General features: G+C 37.1%; 2 protein-coding genes across 15 annotated transcripts in view; one reads left to right on the top strand and one right to left on the bottom strand.

The window, feature by feature from the left end:
- Positions 1-16,653, top strand: part of IMMP1L (inner mitochondrial membrane peptidase subunit 1) — a 77,190-nt gene extending 60,537 nt beyond the window's left edge. For 9 of the 12 annotated variants that reach the window (XM_059874983.1, XM_059874982.1, XM_059874985.1 and 6 more), the window contains 3 exons: positions 12,365-12,475; positions 13,307-13,371; positions 15,629-16,653. In XM_059874983.1, coding sequence (XP_059730966.1) covers positions 12,365-12,475; positions 13,307-13,371; positions 15,629-15,641 — 189 coding nt within the window. In that variant the 3' untranslated portion in view covers positions 15,642-16,653. Of the gene's footprint in view, positions 1-12,364; positions 12,476-13,306; positions 13,473-15,628 lie in introns of those variants that run through there. The other 3 variants (XM_005216329.5, XM_005216326.4, XM_059874984.1) reach the window with 2 other exon arrangements.
- DNAJC24 (DnaJ heat shock protein family (Hsp40) member C24) overlaps positions 13,254-16,739 on the bottom strand; it is a 77,720-nt gene continuing 74,234 nt past the window's right edge. For 2 of the 3 annotated variants that reach the window (XM_024975557.2, XM_059874991.1), the window contains one exon: positions 14,610-15,020. In XM_024975557.2, the coding sequence (XP_024831325.1) occupies positions 14,890-15,020 (131 nt within the window). In that variant the 3' untranslated portion in view covers positions 14,610-14,889. Of the gene's footprint in view, positions 15,021-16,739 lie in introns of all 3 variants that reach the window. The other variant, NM_001078102.1, reaches the window with a different exon arrangement.

The following is a 16,739-nucleotide window of genomic DNA, read 5'->3' as shown; positions in this document are numbered from 1 at the left end:
TCTTAGCTCAACGATAATATGTAGTTTATAAAATATTATTTTACAGAACTGTATTTGTATGTATATGTATTTGTGAAAATCGACATTTCTGTTGAAACAGTAGCAACTCTTCCTGAAACTAGCATGTTTTGCTCACCTGAAAATATTTTAACCACTCAGAACTGGAAAGTCAGTGCCATTGGTGGGATTCTGGGGAGGCATTTATGCAATTCAGTAAAATGCCGTATTACGTGTAGTTTTATCTACATGTTATATGAGACCTGTATATACTTAGGCTGCTTAAAAGTAATTGGGAAAAATTACTGAGCATGAAATTGTAACGCTACTGTTCAACGTCAGCATCTAGACAGACTCGCACTCTGATAGTAGTAAAGAGAATGTGTTCTGAGTGGCTTCTGGAAAGCTGCCGTTGACCAGGTGGAACATAGTCAGATGTCTTCTGAAATAAACAACTGAATGAAATTCTTCCCTTAGCACTTTGGGTAATTAAAATCCTACAGGTTTCTGTGACCCACTTAATCTATAAAAACATTCTCCATCTACCAGTCTTTACCTAAAATAAGAATGGAAAAGAGGAATTACGGATTTAAAAGCAAGTATGCATGTTATAAAACAGTTGCAGATAGTAGATTAGCTGGAAAATACTGACATTACAAGCCATGATACTGCTCACCTAGATATCTGAACGTACTTTCCTCCTGGATTGGAATTTTCGTAACTATTTTAAGCAAATGTCAAAATTGTTTAGTTTGGCATAGCTGGTTTACATCCCTACTGTTAATACACATACAGAGCCAACAGGGAAGGGAAACAAAGTACTTAAGACCATAGGGTGAGTAACTTAAAATTCTAAGATTGTAACTCAAGATTCTGATCTACTTCCTGTACATTGTGTGTTTAAATCTCTAAATCAGAAAGGATTAGAGAAACCTTTTGTCATCAGAAGAGACTTGAAATTTGACTTCCCTTATGTCAAGAAAGTCAGGGTAGGTCTGGGCACATAGACTGATATGGACTTCTGACCCTAACTGCAAATACACCTAACCCCAAACAAATCCCAGCACCAGGCGGCGTCTTTAATGAGACTGTGCCTCAGGAGCAGGGGAAACCACTGGACTTAGGAGGACGGAGAGAAGACTTCAGCAAAAGGCCTTTAGGAGGCTACCAGGGCGGGCACATTTGCCAGACAATAACTTCACAATTTTCCTATTATTTATTCATGAATTCACTAATTCCATTAATTCCAAACATTACCGAACATTTACTTGAGGGTCTCCACCATGTTAGAGTAGGTAAGTCCCTGCCTGCTGGCTGTCCAATAGAACTTCCTGCAAAAATGGAGTAGTCTGTATCTGCACTGTCCAGTGTGGTAGCCTCTAGGTTCATGTGGCTGTTGAGTACAGGAAACATGGTTAGTGTGTCTGAGGAAATGAATTTTTAGTTTTATATAATCTGTAAGATTAAATGGTGACATATGTTACTAGTGGCTACCATGTTGAACAATACAGCTTTAAGAATTTGTAGTCAAGTTGGAGGAGCAGACAAGGAATTACAAAATGGTGTAACATGATATTCATCTACACTGGGGTGGATAGGATTACTCCAGACTTGGGAGGTCAAAGTTGAACTTCTAAAGGATAAGTGGGAGCTTGGATAAGATCCTTATCCAAGCAAGCAGCATATTTAGGTTCTAGAAGGGAGTGCAGCCCTGTGCTTTGGGCAGCTGTGAAAAATAAGTTCCTACATCTGGGACATACAGTGGCGAGGGATGACTAGCAAAAAGAGATAAAAGTGCAAAGATAATCAGGGTTGAATTCCTTGCATGTCTCAAGCAGGGGAGTTACTTTATTTTGGCCACAGCGCATGGCTTGCAGAATCTTAATTCCCAGACCAGCGATTGAACCCATGCCCCTGCAGTGGAAGCACAGATTCTAACCACTGGACCACCAGGGAAGTCCTGGGAGTAACATAATCAGACTTAGTTTTTAAGAGATCACCCTGATACTAATATAGACTAATCAAGGATAGTTTAATAAAGGATGATCGCAATAGGAGAGGCCAGAGGCAGGAAGCCCAGTTAATAAATAGGCTGTAAGACATAATTGAGACAATTAACATTAAGAATGGAAACCAGTAAATGTTCGGAGAAAGATTAGGAGAATGTCTAAACAGGATTGGGTGTTGGAAGAAATGCATCATCTATCTCTGTTGTTAGAGCCAAAAACTTGGGTCAGTTTTGGAGTACTCTGGAAGCCTGTGTAATAGGCTTATGGTTGAGTGTACTTAAAATGAGTACAGTGGCAATGGAATTGAAGTGAGAAGAAAACAAGTGCTTTCCCAGAATGATGTCTGGGTGTTACACGATTCCCTCCTTGATGTCCACAGTATGTTTTCATGATGTCTTGTTAGTCAAAACAATGTTTTGATGCTTCTAGCCCCCAGAGATCAACCTTTTTAAAGATCTTTAGCTGTTCTCTTCATATCTTAACACTAACGCAGAAAAAAAAAAATCATGTGTTGTCCATCTGCCTATTTTGCAATTTTGTATTCGCAAAGCTACATGTTATTCTAAATAACTTCCAGGGTATGGGACATTAGAATTCTGTTTTTAATAAAACAGAAAAAGGAGAAGTATCAAAGGAAATCATGCAGCACAACACTTTTTTAAGGCGTTAGTAATGCCAAGTTCAAGAATACTTTGAATCTTTTATTTATAGTTCCATTTCAGGTGTAAATCAGTTTTCTAGCCAATCTCTGTATGAAGCAGTTATACATTGGGGCCATAAGAAATTGAAAAGAGATATGGAGATTCATCTACAGGAATAAATCCATATAGGGATGAATTTTGACTGGGAAGAATTATTTGAAGTCCCAGGAATAATTCAGTGGGAATATTTGGTGGAAATCTATTAGCACATATTCTTTATAGTAAGCATCTGATTTACTAATTATTTAGACTTTTTCTGTGAACATGAGAAAACTCACTATTTACATATTTACCACTATGTTCTACTGCTCTTTCAAATATCCTGTTTCATTAAATTAGGCTCATCTTTTGGACTATGAGAACCAGAGTGGACATCAGGCTATATTAAAATGAGAGTACTGACATAGTTTTGAAATGAGAATGTAAGGTACTTCTTTTAAATACTAATCCAAATACACAACAGGTAACCTTGTTACATATAGAACAAAAAAGAAGTCAGAGAGTGAGATAATCCATTGTCTTAAGGGGGAAAAAAAATCTAATTCCCCATTCCTCTGCCTTCTGACAAGTTGGTAGATGGTTCTGAAGAAGTAAGTGCTTCATAAGGAAGAGCTTAGGTATTTGATAGTCAATAAACATTGCTTGGAAAAGATCCCTATTAAAATATTAAAATGTTGTTCTTTGCTACATTTGGATGATTTGGTCTTAAAAACTGAATTTCATTAAATTCCATTAAATCTGTTGGCATAATTAATATGGCATCTATTCAAAATTAATGTACATTTTTAATTATAATGGATTCAATTCAAAGTCTTGGCTAGTACCAGAACTATATAATTGAATATAGTGTAAAAGAAAAAGGCCAAAAGCATAACGAAAGTGAAATTGCAAAGCACAGTTCACTTTGCAGAGAACTGGATAGACTGCATAAAAAATCAGGAATAAAGAAAGCCCGGCAGGCATCATTCATCCAGCAGCTGGAGCAAATGTTAATAACAATAGCTAATATTTAGTGAGTGCTTACTGGGTGCCAGGAACCTTATGTGTTATTTGTTTTTTAGAATATTTCTGTAAGGCATTTAACTAGTCCCAGTTTTATAGATGAGGTTTAAATAACCTGTCCAAGGTGTTTAACTAGTAAGTGGCAGACCTACAGTTTGAACTCAGCCCCAGAGATTCCTGTTTAGGCTGGATGGAGGTATTGAATACTGAAGGAGATGATGAAGGAGCTTAGCTTGCAATAGCTATGAGAATGAGCAAGTCAAGTCTTAGACTAAGCTCTAAACCTGCTCAGCAGGGAGATGCTCAGTAATGAAAGAGAACCTGTTGGTTGAAAGCATCCCTCATCATTACCCTCACCCCAGTGCTGTAGGTGTAGTCTACTAGAACTTTTGTGTAAATTCCTCTTTAGTGATAATTGGCTATGAACCTAAAGTGGCGCCATTTTTAAGTAGGGAAAGACAATAACAGCTCCTGGGAATGAAGGATAGTAATAAGTCAGAATTTAAATGGGGAGAAAAAGAAGCAAGACTGCATAGAAATAGTATCCATTGAAATAATCAGTGTGTTAACGTGTCACGCCTGGGCATTATACATGTTAATCCCTTAGTCATGCATTTGGGAGCACTTCCCTCCCCAGATAGTCTACTCAGGGAGACAAGTATGGGCAAAAAGTTGTGGCAAGGAGAATGTCATGAAAAATAGAATCTGAGTGAAACTGTTTCTTGAGTTTTGCTTTCAAAGATACCCATCCATAACTGACACTTGGGACAGCACCATTTTACAAAATTAAAGATTAATAATGTTTTCTCAGTTTTGTGTTCTTAAAAACTTCTACGTGATTGCCTCTCAGGGGATTTAATGTTTTTCTTTTTGACATGCATCTTTATCGTTTTGGTGGCTTATATAGGAAGGTAAACTCCAACAATAATTTACTGATGGTGTTCCCAGTTTTGCCCTTGCATGAGTCATACAAATACTGGGCTGTGTGTGAAGTTCTTTAAAACTATATAATTAATAAATTATCTCATTTCACAAGCATTCTCTCCACTAGTTTGTGTGCATAGCATCTTACTATGACTACAGTTTATATGCCTGTCCATTTCCTTTTTCCAGGAAAAAAAGTCATGTAAAAAAAGGATTTCAGAAGCTTTACCCCCCCCACCCTTATTACCTTTATGATTTTTGTTTCTTCAGTAATTATTGTTTTCTTTACATTCAGTCATTTTAGAAGAACCATTAAAGACTCATGAACAATAATAAGGCCAGTGCATATCCTGCCTTTGCTGATTATAAATTTTTAAATATCTGGCAAACAGAGAGTTAATTAAAAATCAGTCTGTTACTAGGACTTCCTGTTTTTTGAAACTTTTGAAAGGTTGAGCATACAAATATCTTACTCTTTAGTCAGAACTTTTTCTTAATCAGTCTTTCCTTAATCAAATAATAAGTTTGATTACAGTTTAGTAAATGTGTTATTTGATATTGTGGACTCTTTCATCAGATTTCACTTGAATCAAGAAAGGTAACACCTGTGGGTTGGTTCACAAAAGCTGCTTTTGTTCAATGGACACCCGCAGGCCATGAGGCAATTACATTTGTTGCTTGTACTATAAAGGAGGCACTTAACTAGACCTCAGTAAGTATAGCTGAGAACCAGAGGCTTGATTCTTTTGTCCTGCCCTGAGATTAGGTTTTATCATAGCTCAGGAGGTAAACCTCTGACGTAGAAAGGAAAAACCAAGAATGATTTAAGGGTTCTTTTAATGCTTTAAAAGTTAGCCCTAAAGCTAGCTTTATCTGAGACACTGGGAAAATTTAAAGTTGAGCAAAAATTTCTAAGTGGCATTGTAGACATATATTCCATATATTCTTACTCAGTCTTGTGCATTCATTCAAGTTGTCATGGCATATTTCCAGAGGTACAAACAGAAAAAGTAATTAGCTATTTTTAAAAGTTTTGGTTATGAGAAATGATGAACAAAGACATGGAATTAGGATTTCCACTTTTGGCCATTTCTAAAACATTTATTATAAATATGAGTTCTACTTTAATTGGGAAGTTATAATGGCTTTTTACAAATAATTTAAAATACCCATGGAGGATTCATGTTGATGTATGGCAAAACCAGTACAATATTGTAAAGTAATTAGCCTCCAATTAAAATAAATAAATTTATAATAAAAAAATAAAATATATTTTAATATATTTTATCTGTTAATATTTTATTATAATAATATTGCTATAGAACTTTTTTCTTACCTGGTTTGAATTTTGAACTTAGTGATAACCAATAGATTAATCCAACAGACAATAACTGTGTTTTGAGTTAGGAAATTTTTGTTCTGTTTGTTGCTTCATTCCACTCCACTCACCTGAGCAGAAAGGTCAGGTTTTAAGTTTTGGACCCACACCAAAAATGTGTTGTACTTTATATTTATTTAAATAAATAAGTTCATAGCTAGACTAATAGTTACCCAGAGGTCTAGTGACAATACTATAATTGCAGTCATTTACTTGTACTGTGCAAAGAAGCAGCGCCTGCTGTATGGATTGGGAGTTGGGTCTAATTCCACACAAGCAAAGAAAAAAAAATTGTTTTTACTTCAGTAAAGCTCTTCCTGACCTGCACTGTGATGGACAATGTTCCCTTTTTAAAAAAGTACAAGTATTACTAAAATAACTAGGCATATTAAGACACATATATGTGTATGTACATATATATGTAATTGAATTATCTAAGTAATACATAGGAGAAGGCAATGGCACCCCACTCCAGTACTCTTGCCTGGAAAATCCCATGGACGGAGGAGCCTGGTGGGCTGCAGTCCATGGGATCGCTAAGAGTTGGACACGACTGAGCGACTTCACTTTCACTTTTCACTTTCGTGCATTGGAGAAGGAAATGGCAACCCACTCCAGTGTTCTTGCCTGGAGAATCCCAGGGATGGGGGAGCCTGGTGGGCTGCAGTCTATGGGGTCCCAGAGTCGGACACGACTGAAGCGACTTAGCAGCAGCAGCAGCAAGTAATACATACTGGTCCCAAAAATGTAAATTTTGAAATACATAAAATTTTGTGGTTTTTTTTTTAAAAAGTAATTATACCTAAGCATACCCTGTAATTTTTTTTCACTGACTGTATCCATGTAAGTCCTATTGTTATTGTGTAGTACTGTAACTGTCTTGTGACCACATGGACTGTAGCCTGCCAGGCTTCTCTGTCTAAGGGATTTTCCAGGCAAGAAATACTGGAGTGGGAGAGACCCAATTTCCTTCTTAAGGGAATCTTCCCAACCCAGGGATCAAATACACATCTCTTGCATTGGCAGGCAGATTCTTTACCACTGAGCCTCCAGGGAAGCCCCAAGTCCTTCTTATAGCTGTCTGCTGGGTGTGACTATTCTATAAATAAACTCTATTTACTTCTGCCTACTGAGGAATATTTATTCTATTGTCAACTTTGAGATGCAAGAAATACCATATTCAGCTTCCTTGCTTATACATATGGCATGCTGAGTTTGGCAAATCTTTTTGAGATTTTGATAGGCAAAGGATAGAATGAAAACACACAGGGGATGCCACTGAACGGGAATCAAGGTAGAGATGCCAAATCACACCTTACTTACTTTAAAATTTTTAGTTCTCAACCAGAAGGATTCTCTTCATATTGTTATGAGGTATGCTAAAAAAAAAATAATAAGACTGTAAAAATTAGATAATTTGAACATGTAGCAATTATGGAGTAACTGGTGCTGAACTTGCTCTCCTTCCATAAAGAACTGGAAAATTGGACAAACTATGTAAAATAAGTGTTTTCAGACAGTGTTCAGCAGGCAGTACACGCCAGACTCCTGGAGAAGGGAAACGAACAAACCTTATAGTTTCCCCTACTTCTGCCTTTAAGGCAGTTTGCAGAGGTTCCGAGGAAGGAAAATTCAATCAAAGGACAGTGGTGTTGCTGAGTTGAGGAAACAGAGATTAGGGTAGAGGGACATTTAAGTGGTTGGAATTTATGCATCAAACCACTAGGGAGAAAAGAGCCACAGAATGATCTTGAGAAATACGCACAAGTGTTCTCTTGGATTTGGGGCTGAACACTGAATTGTGCCCACATATGGTGAAATTTGGGCTTCCCTGGTGGCTCAGACAGTAAAGAATCCACCTGCAATGTAGAAGACCCGGGTTCGATCCCTGGGTCGGCAAGATCTCCTGGAGGAGGAAATGGCAACCCACTCCAGTATTCTTGCCTGGAGAATCCCACAGACAGAGGAGCCTGGCAGGCTACAGTCCATGGGGTTGCAGAGTCAGATACAACTGAAGCAAATTAGCAGGCATGGTGAAACTTAGAGACTGAGCAAAGAACAACTAGTGGGGATCAGCCTAGCAATTTCCAGAGGTCACACAGGGCTGAGAGCCATTGGAGTTTTTACCAGCCACAGGGGAAGGATCTCACTGAATATCCAGAGTATCCAGAAGAGACCGTGGAATATCATGCCTTAGGAGTAGGCTAGACTAGCCCTTGGAATAGTCAGTATGAGACCCAACTTAAAAACAAGGCTTGAAAGGAATAAGCTGATTCACAAACTTAACTGCCTTCTAAAAACCAAACAGACCTCCTCAACATTCAACGCTGTCTTAAAACAAAATCCGCTCAACAAATGAGTGTTCAGCTCAGTCACAGATATGTAAAGAAGTGGGAAAATGAAACCCATGACAGAAGAAAAATAGATCCAGAAATGACAGAGATAAATGACAGAAGTAATAGTCATGTGCTCTTAAACAGTGGTCCCCAGTTTCTTTAGCACCAGGGATCAGTTTCCTGGAAGACAGTTTTTCCACTGATCGCAGGGGATGGTTTCAGGATGATTCAAACACATTTATTGTGCCCTTTATTTCTATTATTATTATATCAGCTCCACCTCAGATCCTTAGGCATTAGATCCTAGAAACTTTGGGACACCTGCTCTAAAACATTAATTATAAATACTTTCAAGGATCTAGAGGGTAAATATAAGAAGGGAAGAAGTGCTAAATAGAAGAAAGAACCAAGTGAAATTTTAAGAGTGTAATTTATATGGTCTGTACAAAAGATCCTAGACTGTGAAGAAATATTTGCAATACCTGTCAAAAGACTTGTACTCAAGGTATATAAAAAAGACCTCTTAAATGAAGAACAAGAATTCATTTTTAAAATGAGCAAAATATTTTTCAGTAGACATTTCACAAAAGATATACTAATAGGTACTAGGAAACATACTTAAGAGAAATGCAAGTGAAAACCACAGTGTGATAACAAAATAGCCTACTAGACAGGCAAAACTTTTAAAAACTGAAAATACCAAGGTTATAAAGCAACAGAAACACACATACACTGGTGCTGGGAATGTGAAATGGTATTATTTTAGAAAAGTTTAAGGTTAAACATACACTTACGACCCAGAAATTCCACCCTTACGTATTTACTGGAAAATACATTTTCCAGTACTGGAAATGTATTTTCCATTTACTGGAAAATACAATGTATTTTCCATTTACTGGAAAATACAAAATTTACTGTGTATACATCAGTGTTCACAGTGCTTTATTTTTAATAGCCAAAAATTGCAGGTTACTCAAATATCCATCAACAGGTTCATGGGAAAAAATACTGTGATTTACAATGGGATATTCTCAGAAGGGCTTCACGGGTGGCTCAGTGGTTAAGAATTCACCTGCTTGGGCAGGAGACACGGGTTTGACCCCCCAGATCCCTGGAGAAGGAAATGGCAACCCACTCCAGTATTCTTGCCTGGACAGAGGAGCCTCGCAAGCTACAGTACATCGGGTCACAGAGTCGGACACAACTTAGCAAATGAACAACAATACTCAGCAGTAAAAAGAAATGCAAGACTGATACATGTAACAGGTATTAATCATTTAAAAACTGCTCAACAAAAGCCAGACACAAAATAGTATGTACCGTGCAGTCTCCTTTGTATGAGATTTAGGAACAAGTTAAACTAGGCTCTAGTAACAGGAGACAGATCGCTGGTTGCCTAGTACCAAGTATAGGGGTGGGAGGTTGACTGGAAAGGAGGGAACTTGGCATGATAGTAATGTTCTACATCTTGATTGTGGTAAGTAATTACACAGGAGTGCACATTTGTCAAAACTTAAAATGAGTCCCATTTTACTGTAAAGTATATGTCTATAAAATTGATTTTAAAGTGTACACGCTTACCCCATATCAAAAATCAGTATGTGTTCCAAAAGTAATTTCAAACATAATGAATTGATAGTAATTGATAGAGGGGTAGGTCAGCAAAGGTGACTGATTTTAAGACTCAAACTTGAAGGTTTTCCTGTTTATAGAGAGTGAGTGAGTGAGTGAGTGAAGTCGCTCAGTCATGTCCGACTCTTTGCAACCCTGTGGACTGTAGCCCACCAGGCTCCTGCGTCCATGGGATTCTCCAGGCAGAAATACTGGAGTGGGTTGCCATTTCCTTCTCCAGGGGATCTTCCCGACCCAGGGATCGAACCCAGGTCTCCCGCATTGCAGGCAGATGCTTTAACCTTTGAGCCACCAGGGAGTTTATAGAGAAGCTCTTATTAAAGGTACCATCAGTGATGAGGCTGCTCCCTTGATTTGTGTACTTTATGCTGTTGCTGCTTAGTTGCTTCAGTCATGTCTGACCCTGTGAGACCCCATGGACTATACAGCCCGCCAGGCCCTCTGTCCGTGGAATTCTCCAGGCAAGAGTACTGGAATGGGTTGCCATGCCCTTCTCCAGGGGATCTTCCCTGGATATCCCAGGGATCGAACTCTGGTCTCCCGCATTGCAGGCAGACTCTTTACCATTTGAGCTACCTGGGAAGCCCACATATACTATTTCCAGATGTACTATTTTGTTGTTTTCATCTGTGACCTGAGATGTACTCATTTTTCTATTTGAGCAGCCTTATGCTTCACAGCATATAAATCAACTTACTACATAGGTATGAACTAACTATGCTATTGTCCCTAGAACCTATAGTAGTTCCACCAGTAGGAGTTAATGATCTTACAATATCTGATATTCTTTCAAAACACTTTTATTCTTTCTCTTCAAATAGATTTGACACTTAAGTGTATCTAAATGAAAATATTTAGCTTGATTCATTTTGGGCTAATATTTCTACATAAAGACATTCCAAAATTATATCTGATGTAAAGTGTACTTCATATTTTACATGCTTGTACAAATTAATTTTTCCAAAAGTTAAAATTCAGAGGTGATGGCAGTGGAGGTGAGGGGAGAAATGAAATAGGCAGATCACAAAGGATTTGGGGGACAGTGAAAATATCCTGTATAATACTGTGGTAGAGGATCCATGTTGTACACTCATCCAAATTCACAGAATGTACACCACCAAGAGTGAACACTAAGTAAACTGTGGGACTTTGGGTGATTATGATGGTAGTGTGAGTTCACCAGGTGTAACAAACATGCCACTCTAGTGGGGGATGGCAGTAATAGGGAGGCCACGCGTGTGGGGGGTGGGAGGCATACGGGAAATCTCCGTACCTTTCTCTCATGCTGTGAACCTAAAACTGCTCTAAAAGATGGTCTTTAAAAAAACAAATTGTGACATTTAAAAAATCGGTCATTTCTTACTAAACCTAACAGGACTATTTTTCTTCACATAAGGTTCCCAGGTAATAACCAGTCAAAAGAATAGTGAAAATTAATTCCTTCCCAATAGATCGTTTTGGCTAGTCAGTAATTCAGCTTTCTTGGGTAACAAAAACTGTAAAAAAAAGAAACTTTAAAATACAATTTTAAAAACAATTGGTGGAGAGTAATTTTTAAAGTTTATATTGAACAGACATTAATAGGCAAATGTCTCATATCACAGAGCACTTTTTACAGTAACATGTTCTAAATATGCTTATGATTGTCATTGAGTAAAAATTTAAATTTATGTTATTTACCAGTTAATACACAGGACATATATAAGATCTTTTCATTTAGTAGAGGGTCACCATCATTAATTTCACAACTGATGATTTTATAATAGGTCCTTCTAGTTCTTGATGGTCATTATTGAAGTATATAATACATTGAAGATATGGCCTGTACAAAGGCAGAACAAGGATCTTAATTAGAATTCTGACAAGCCCACTCCAATAAAATGATGAGATTATTTGTAATTGATGTCACAATCAATTACCACTTACTTCATCATGAACATTCTAATAGGTCTGGCCTTGGTATTGGCCCCAGGATGTTGCTGAGTGAGTGGCTGCCCTGCTTATGCTGTTATTGAGACAGGGGGGCACATTTTCAGTCAGCATCCTAATGACCTCTTTTGAAGTCTATTAAATTAATGACCCTGTCACACTGTTTTGATCTCTCATAACCTCAGTTTGGGGTTTGTATAACAAATTAATGTTTGGGAACCATGTGGCAAAAGAGATAGGTCTTTTTAAAAGTTGAAATATTAATACTCCTTACTAATATTTAGTAAAATTTATTTTATTTTGACAGAGATAATAGCAAAAATGCAAACCATAGGGTCTGACTATATTTTACAAAAGAACTTTAGGACATTCCTTGCTACCTCCAAAAGACATAATTTTTTTATTCATAGTATCCATATTTGTTTTGAAAGGGGGTGCTTTCTTCTCTAATGCTAGGTGCCAAAGGGTCATGTCTGGTTAGAAGGTGATAATCTACAGAATTCTACAGATTCCAGGTACTATGGACCTGTTCCATATGGACTAATACGAGGACGAATCTTCCTTAAGGTACTACTGTTTTCTGCTTAAGATGCAGGCTTCTTTTCTGAGCTGGGGAAAAAAAAAACAAGAAAAGAAAACCAGTTTCTTTCAAATGATCTTTGAAATCTTTAGGTTGTTACAATGGCTACACCTTAGGAACATGTTAACCATAATAGCTATAATAAACATTACCACTCCCCCATTAGCACAGGTAATTGAGAATATTTTTGTTTGAATAACAAAGTTCAAATTACTTTAGTGGTAGCATAAGAAGCTTTTAACTTTCCAAAATTTTAATTTTCTCTCATACAACTTTTCTAATCATATTCATACCCAGGGCACATATTAATATGCATTTGCAGAAGAGCAGTCTAGAGTCCAGCTAGCTGGAATGCAGGGATGTCCCAGTTGTTAGTAAGTTGTTAGTAAGTTAGTAAGAGTCATGTGCATCACTGTAGTAAATCACTGAGTCAGAGTAAAGATTGTTGTTGTTGGCCTTTCCATTTTGTCACAGGCAGTAAGGAGAAAAACAGACATGAGTACTTGGTGCTGTTGGATAGTTTACAGGATTTTTTACACTTAAGCAGATGTTATACTCAAGTGCTTAGGCTTACAGTTAATTTTGACAGTCGTGAAAGAAAGTATACACACATAAACATCTTATTTCTTATATAATGTTTGAATGTTGCACATTTTAGATTTTAAGTATGTACACAAATACAGATTTACTTTCTACAGTGTTATTTTGATGTGGAAAATTTGTTCTTGATTGTAGAATAAGGAGAAAGGGATGACAAGGGAAATATGATGATGCTAATAACATTGCTTTATTGTCTTTAATCACATTTGATTTTACAGATTTGGCCTCTGAATGATTTTGGATTTCTACGTGACAGCCCTAATGGTCACAGATTCTCTGATGAGTAGCAAACATTTATTCTTTTGATTTGATTATTGTCTTCTGTTCAAATGAGTTTACTGTCACTAAAACCATGTACTTACTAATAAACTATTTGTTATTCAATTTTAGTTATTTTTAATTGTTAAATATAAAGAATAAGCACCACACACTCTGGAAGCTATATTTGTTCAAAATATATGGATAAAAATATAATCCAAAATAAGTCATCTAAATTTAGATATAAAAGTATTTTTAGGGAAAACCTAGAACAACCTCACTTTCAAATTTTTGATTGTATAGGTATAATGAAAATAATTTACTCCTCTTGAATATGCCTCAATACTTTAGCTACATTAACAAAGTAGAGTAGTAACTAGTCTTATTAAGTCCAAACCAATAATAAATACCAAGAGTTTAACACCTAATAAAAAGCTGCTAAGTCATATGCTTGGCTCAGTCATTTGAAATTAAGGGAGAAAGTTTCAGTGATCCCATAAAAGATTTCTTAAAAATTTTTTTAAATGAGTTCTGACTTACTCTGTGCATAGAATAGTAAATATATAGAAAATCAAAGTCTTTATAGTTAGCTATAATCAATAAGAACACACTTAAAAAGTCCATTTCATCATACCAGCCACACAATAGCCATGTTTTCTGACTCCAGGGCTATCCTTTCTACAGTTGCCATTTCACTTTATTAACTTTGAGATAACCTCATGAATATCCATATTCAACTTTCATCATGGGGAAGCTAGGCTTACATGTTATTCACAAAGATTCTAATCTAATGACCTGAGATTTGAGAGAGTTGTGTAAAAGGTGTATTACTTTAGCAGCTAGATATATCAAGTTACTTCAAAAACATAGCAACTACAAAAGAATATGATGATTCTATGACCCATTAAACAGAGAAGGCACTGGCACCCCACTCCAGTACTCTTGCCTGGAAAATCCCATGGATGGAGGAGCCTGGTAGGCTGTAGTCCATGGGGTCACAAAAAGTCGGACACGACTGAGCGACTTCACTTTGACTTTTCACTTTCATGCATTGGAGAAGGAAATGGCAACCCACTCCAGTGTTCTTGCCTGGAGAATCCCAGGGACGGAGGAGCCTTGTAGGCTGCCATCTATGGGGTTGCACAGAGTCAGACACGACTGAAGTGACTTAGCATCAGCAGCAGCATGACCCATTAAAAGAGACATACATACACGAAGAAAGGAAAATTTGTACTTTGTACCAATAGGAAAATGAACCAATAATAAAGTTTTCAGGTGGGAATTTATTTAATATAAATTTAAATTCAAGACCCCTTTCTTGTGATCTATAAATATAAATACATATGAATGATGAAATTAATTTTCTCTTAATCCAGGTAGCCTCTGCTTGACAGTCTTATCTTTTCTCTGCAAAAATAGAGCTGACAAAAAAAAGAAATCCTTTTTTTTTATCAGCTTTATACATTTGCTTGAATGGACAGGGTGGAGTGGCCTCTCCTCCATGTGTCTGAATACACTAAAGAATTCCACTTAGTGAACAATGTCAGCAATAATGAAGGAGTTCGATAATTAGTGAACATGTATCACAAGAAATCAGTGTAACTTCTTCTGCTTCATCCTTTGAAACACTGTATTTTCCACCACATCGACAGCTCAGAGAAAAGGAATGATCATCTGCAAAGAAAATAAAAAACACTTACATGTAAATACATGTAAATTAACAACCTTTTTAAAAAGTGCAACTATTTCACAAAAATGCAAAATAAAAGACCTGTCAATATAAAATATATATAAATGAAAAAATGTATATGGGCAGTGTTTCTAAAAATTAGTTACTAAAAGGTCATTATCTGTGGAGGAGAAGGATGGAAACTATGAAACACTAGGCCAAAAGTCTCCTGGGGGAGAGGAGATGCTCAGAAGTGATCAGTGAAATTTATTTGAAGTCTTATGTTTCTTTAAGATTCATATAAATTTTATATTCTTCTGCACTGTGTTTTTCTAAAGTATTACTGTGCAGGAAAAAGAAATAGCCCTACTTGTCTTATTGTCAAGGAGCATCCCTTTGCCTGCAGTATATCATTTCAGAAAAAACTGCTGAATTCAGCAGATTGCTGTCTCTTCTGGTATCACACTATTTGAGGAATTCTGATTAAAATATTAGGTTGGTGCAAGGTTGATATTGGAATACATTCTAAATGTGGTCATCATTTTAATGCACATTTCTCACTTTTATGTTTTTTTGCTAATGAATAATTATTTGCTGTTTATATTTATTTTAGACTAGGGAAATGATGTTAAACAAGAAGCAAATTTGAGTTCAAAATGAGTCGTAAAGCAGTGGAGACAACTCGCAACATCAGCAACACATCTGGCGCAGGAAGTGCTAACAAATGTACAGTGCAGTGGTGGTTCCAGACGTTTTTCAAAGGAAATGAGAGCCTTGAAGGTGAGTGTGGTGACTGGCGTCAGAAGTTGACAATTACCAATTGAGAGCCGTCATCGAAGTTGATCCTCTTACAACTACAGGAGAAGTTGCTGAAGAACTCAACGCTGACCATTCTACAGTCATTCAGCATTTGAAGCGAATTGGAAAGGTGAAAAAGCTTGATAAGTGGATGCCTCATTGCATGTAAAAAAAAATTGTCATTTTGAAGTGTCACCTTTTATTCTACACAACAACAGTGAACCATTTCTTGATCAGATTGTGATGTGAGATGAACGGTGGATTTTATACAACAACCAGTGATAACCAGCTCAGTGGCTGGACCAAGAAGCAGCTCCAAAGTACTTTCCAAAGCCAAACTTGCACCAAAAAAAAAAAAAGGTCCTTTGTCACCGTTTGGTGGTCTGCTGCCAGTCTGACTGCAGCTTTCTGAATCCTAGCAGAAGCATTACATCTGAGAAGTACGCTCAGCAAATCAGATGCACTGAAAACTGCAGCACTTGCAGCCAGCATTGGTGAGCAGAGTGGGCCCAGTTCTCTCCACACCACCACCCGACGGCACCACCTCACATCCAGCTTTTCACAAGTTGGACGAACTGGCTACGAAGTTATGCCTCATCCACCACATTCACCTGACCTCTTGCCAACCAACCACCACTTCAAGGATCTCGACAACTGTTTGCAGGGAAAATGCTTCCATAACCAGCAGGATGCAGAAAACGCTTTCCAAGAGTTTGCTGAATCCTGAAGCATGGATTTTTATGCTATGGGAATAAACACGCATTTCTCATTGGCAAAAAATGTGTTGACTGTAATGGTTCCTATTTTGATTAATAAAGATGTATTTTAGCCTGGTTATAATGATTTAAATTTCATGGCCTGAAACTATAATTACGTTTGCACCAACCTAATATATAAACAAACACTATGGCGTTCTTTCAGTGGGG

The sequence above is a fragment of the Bos taurus genome, chromosome 15, assembly GCF_002263795.3.
Source record: "Bos taurus isolate L1 Dominette 01449 registration number 42190680 breed Hereford chromosome 15, ARS-UCD2.0, whole genome shotgun sequence".
Lineage (NCBI taxonomy): Eukaryota > Metazoa > Chordata > Mammalia > Artiodactyla > Bovidae > Bos > Bos taurus.
This window is presented reverse-complemented; position numbering and strand designations above follow the sequence as displayed.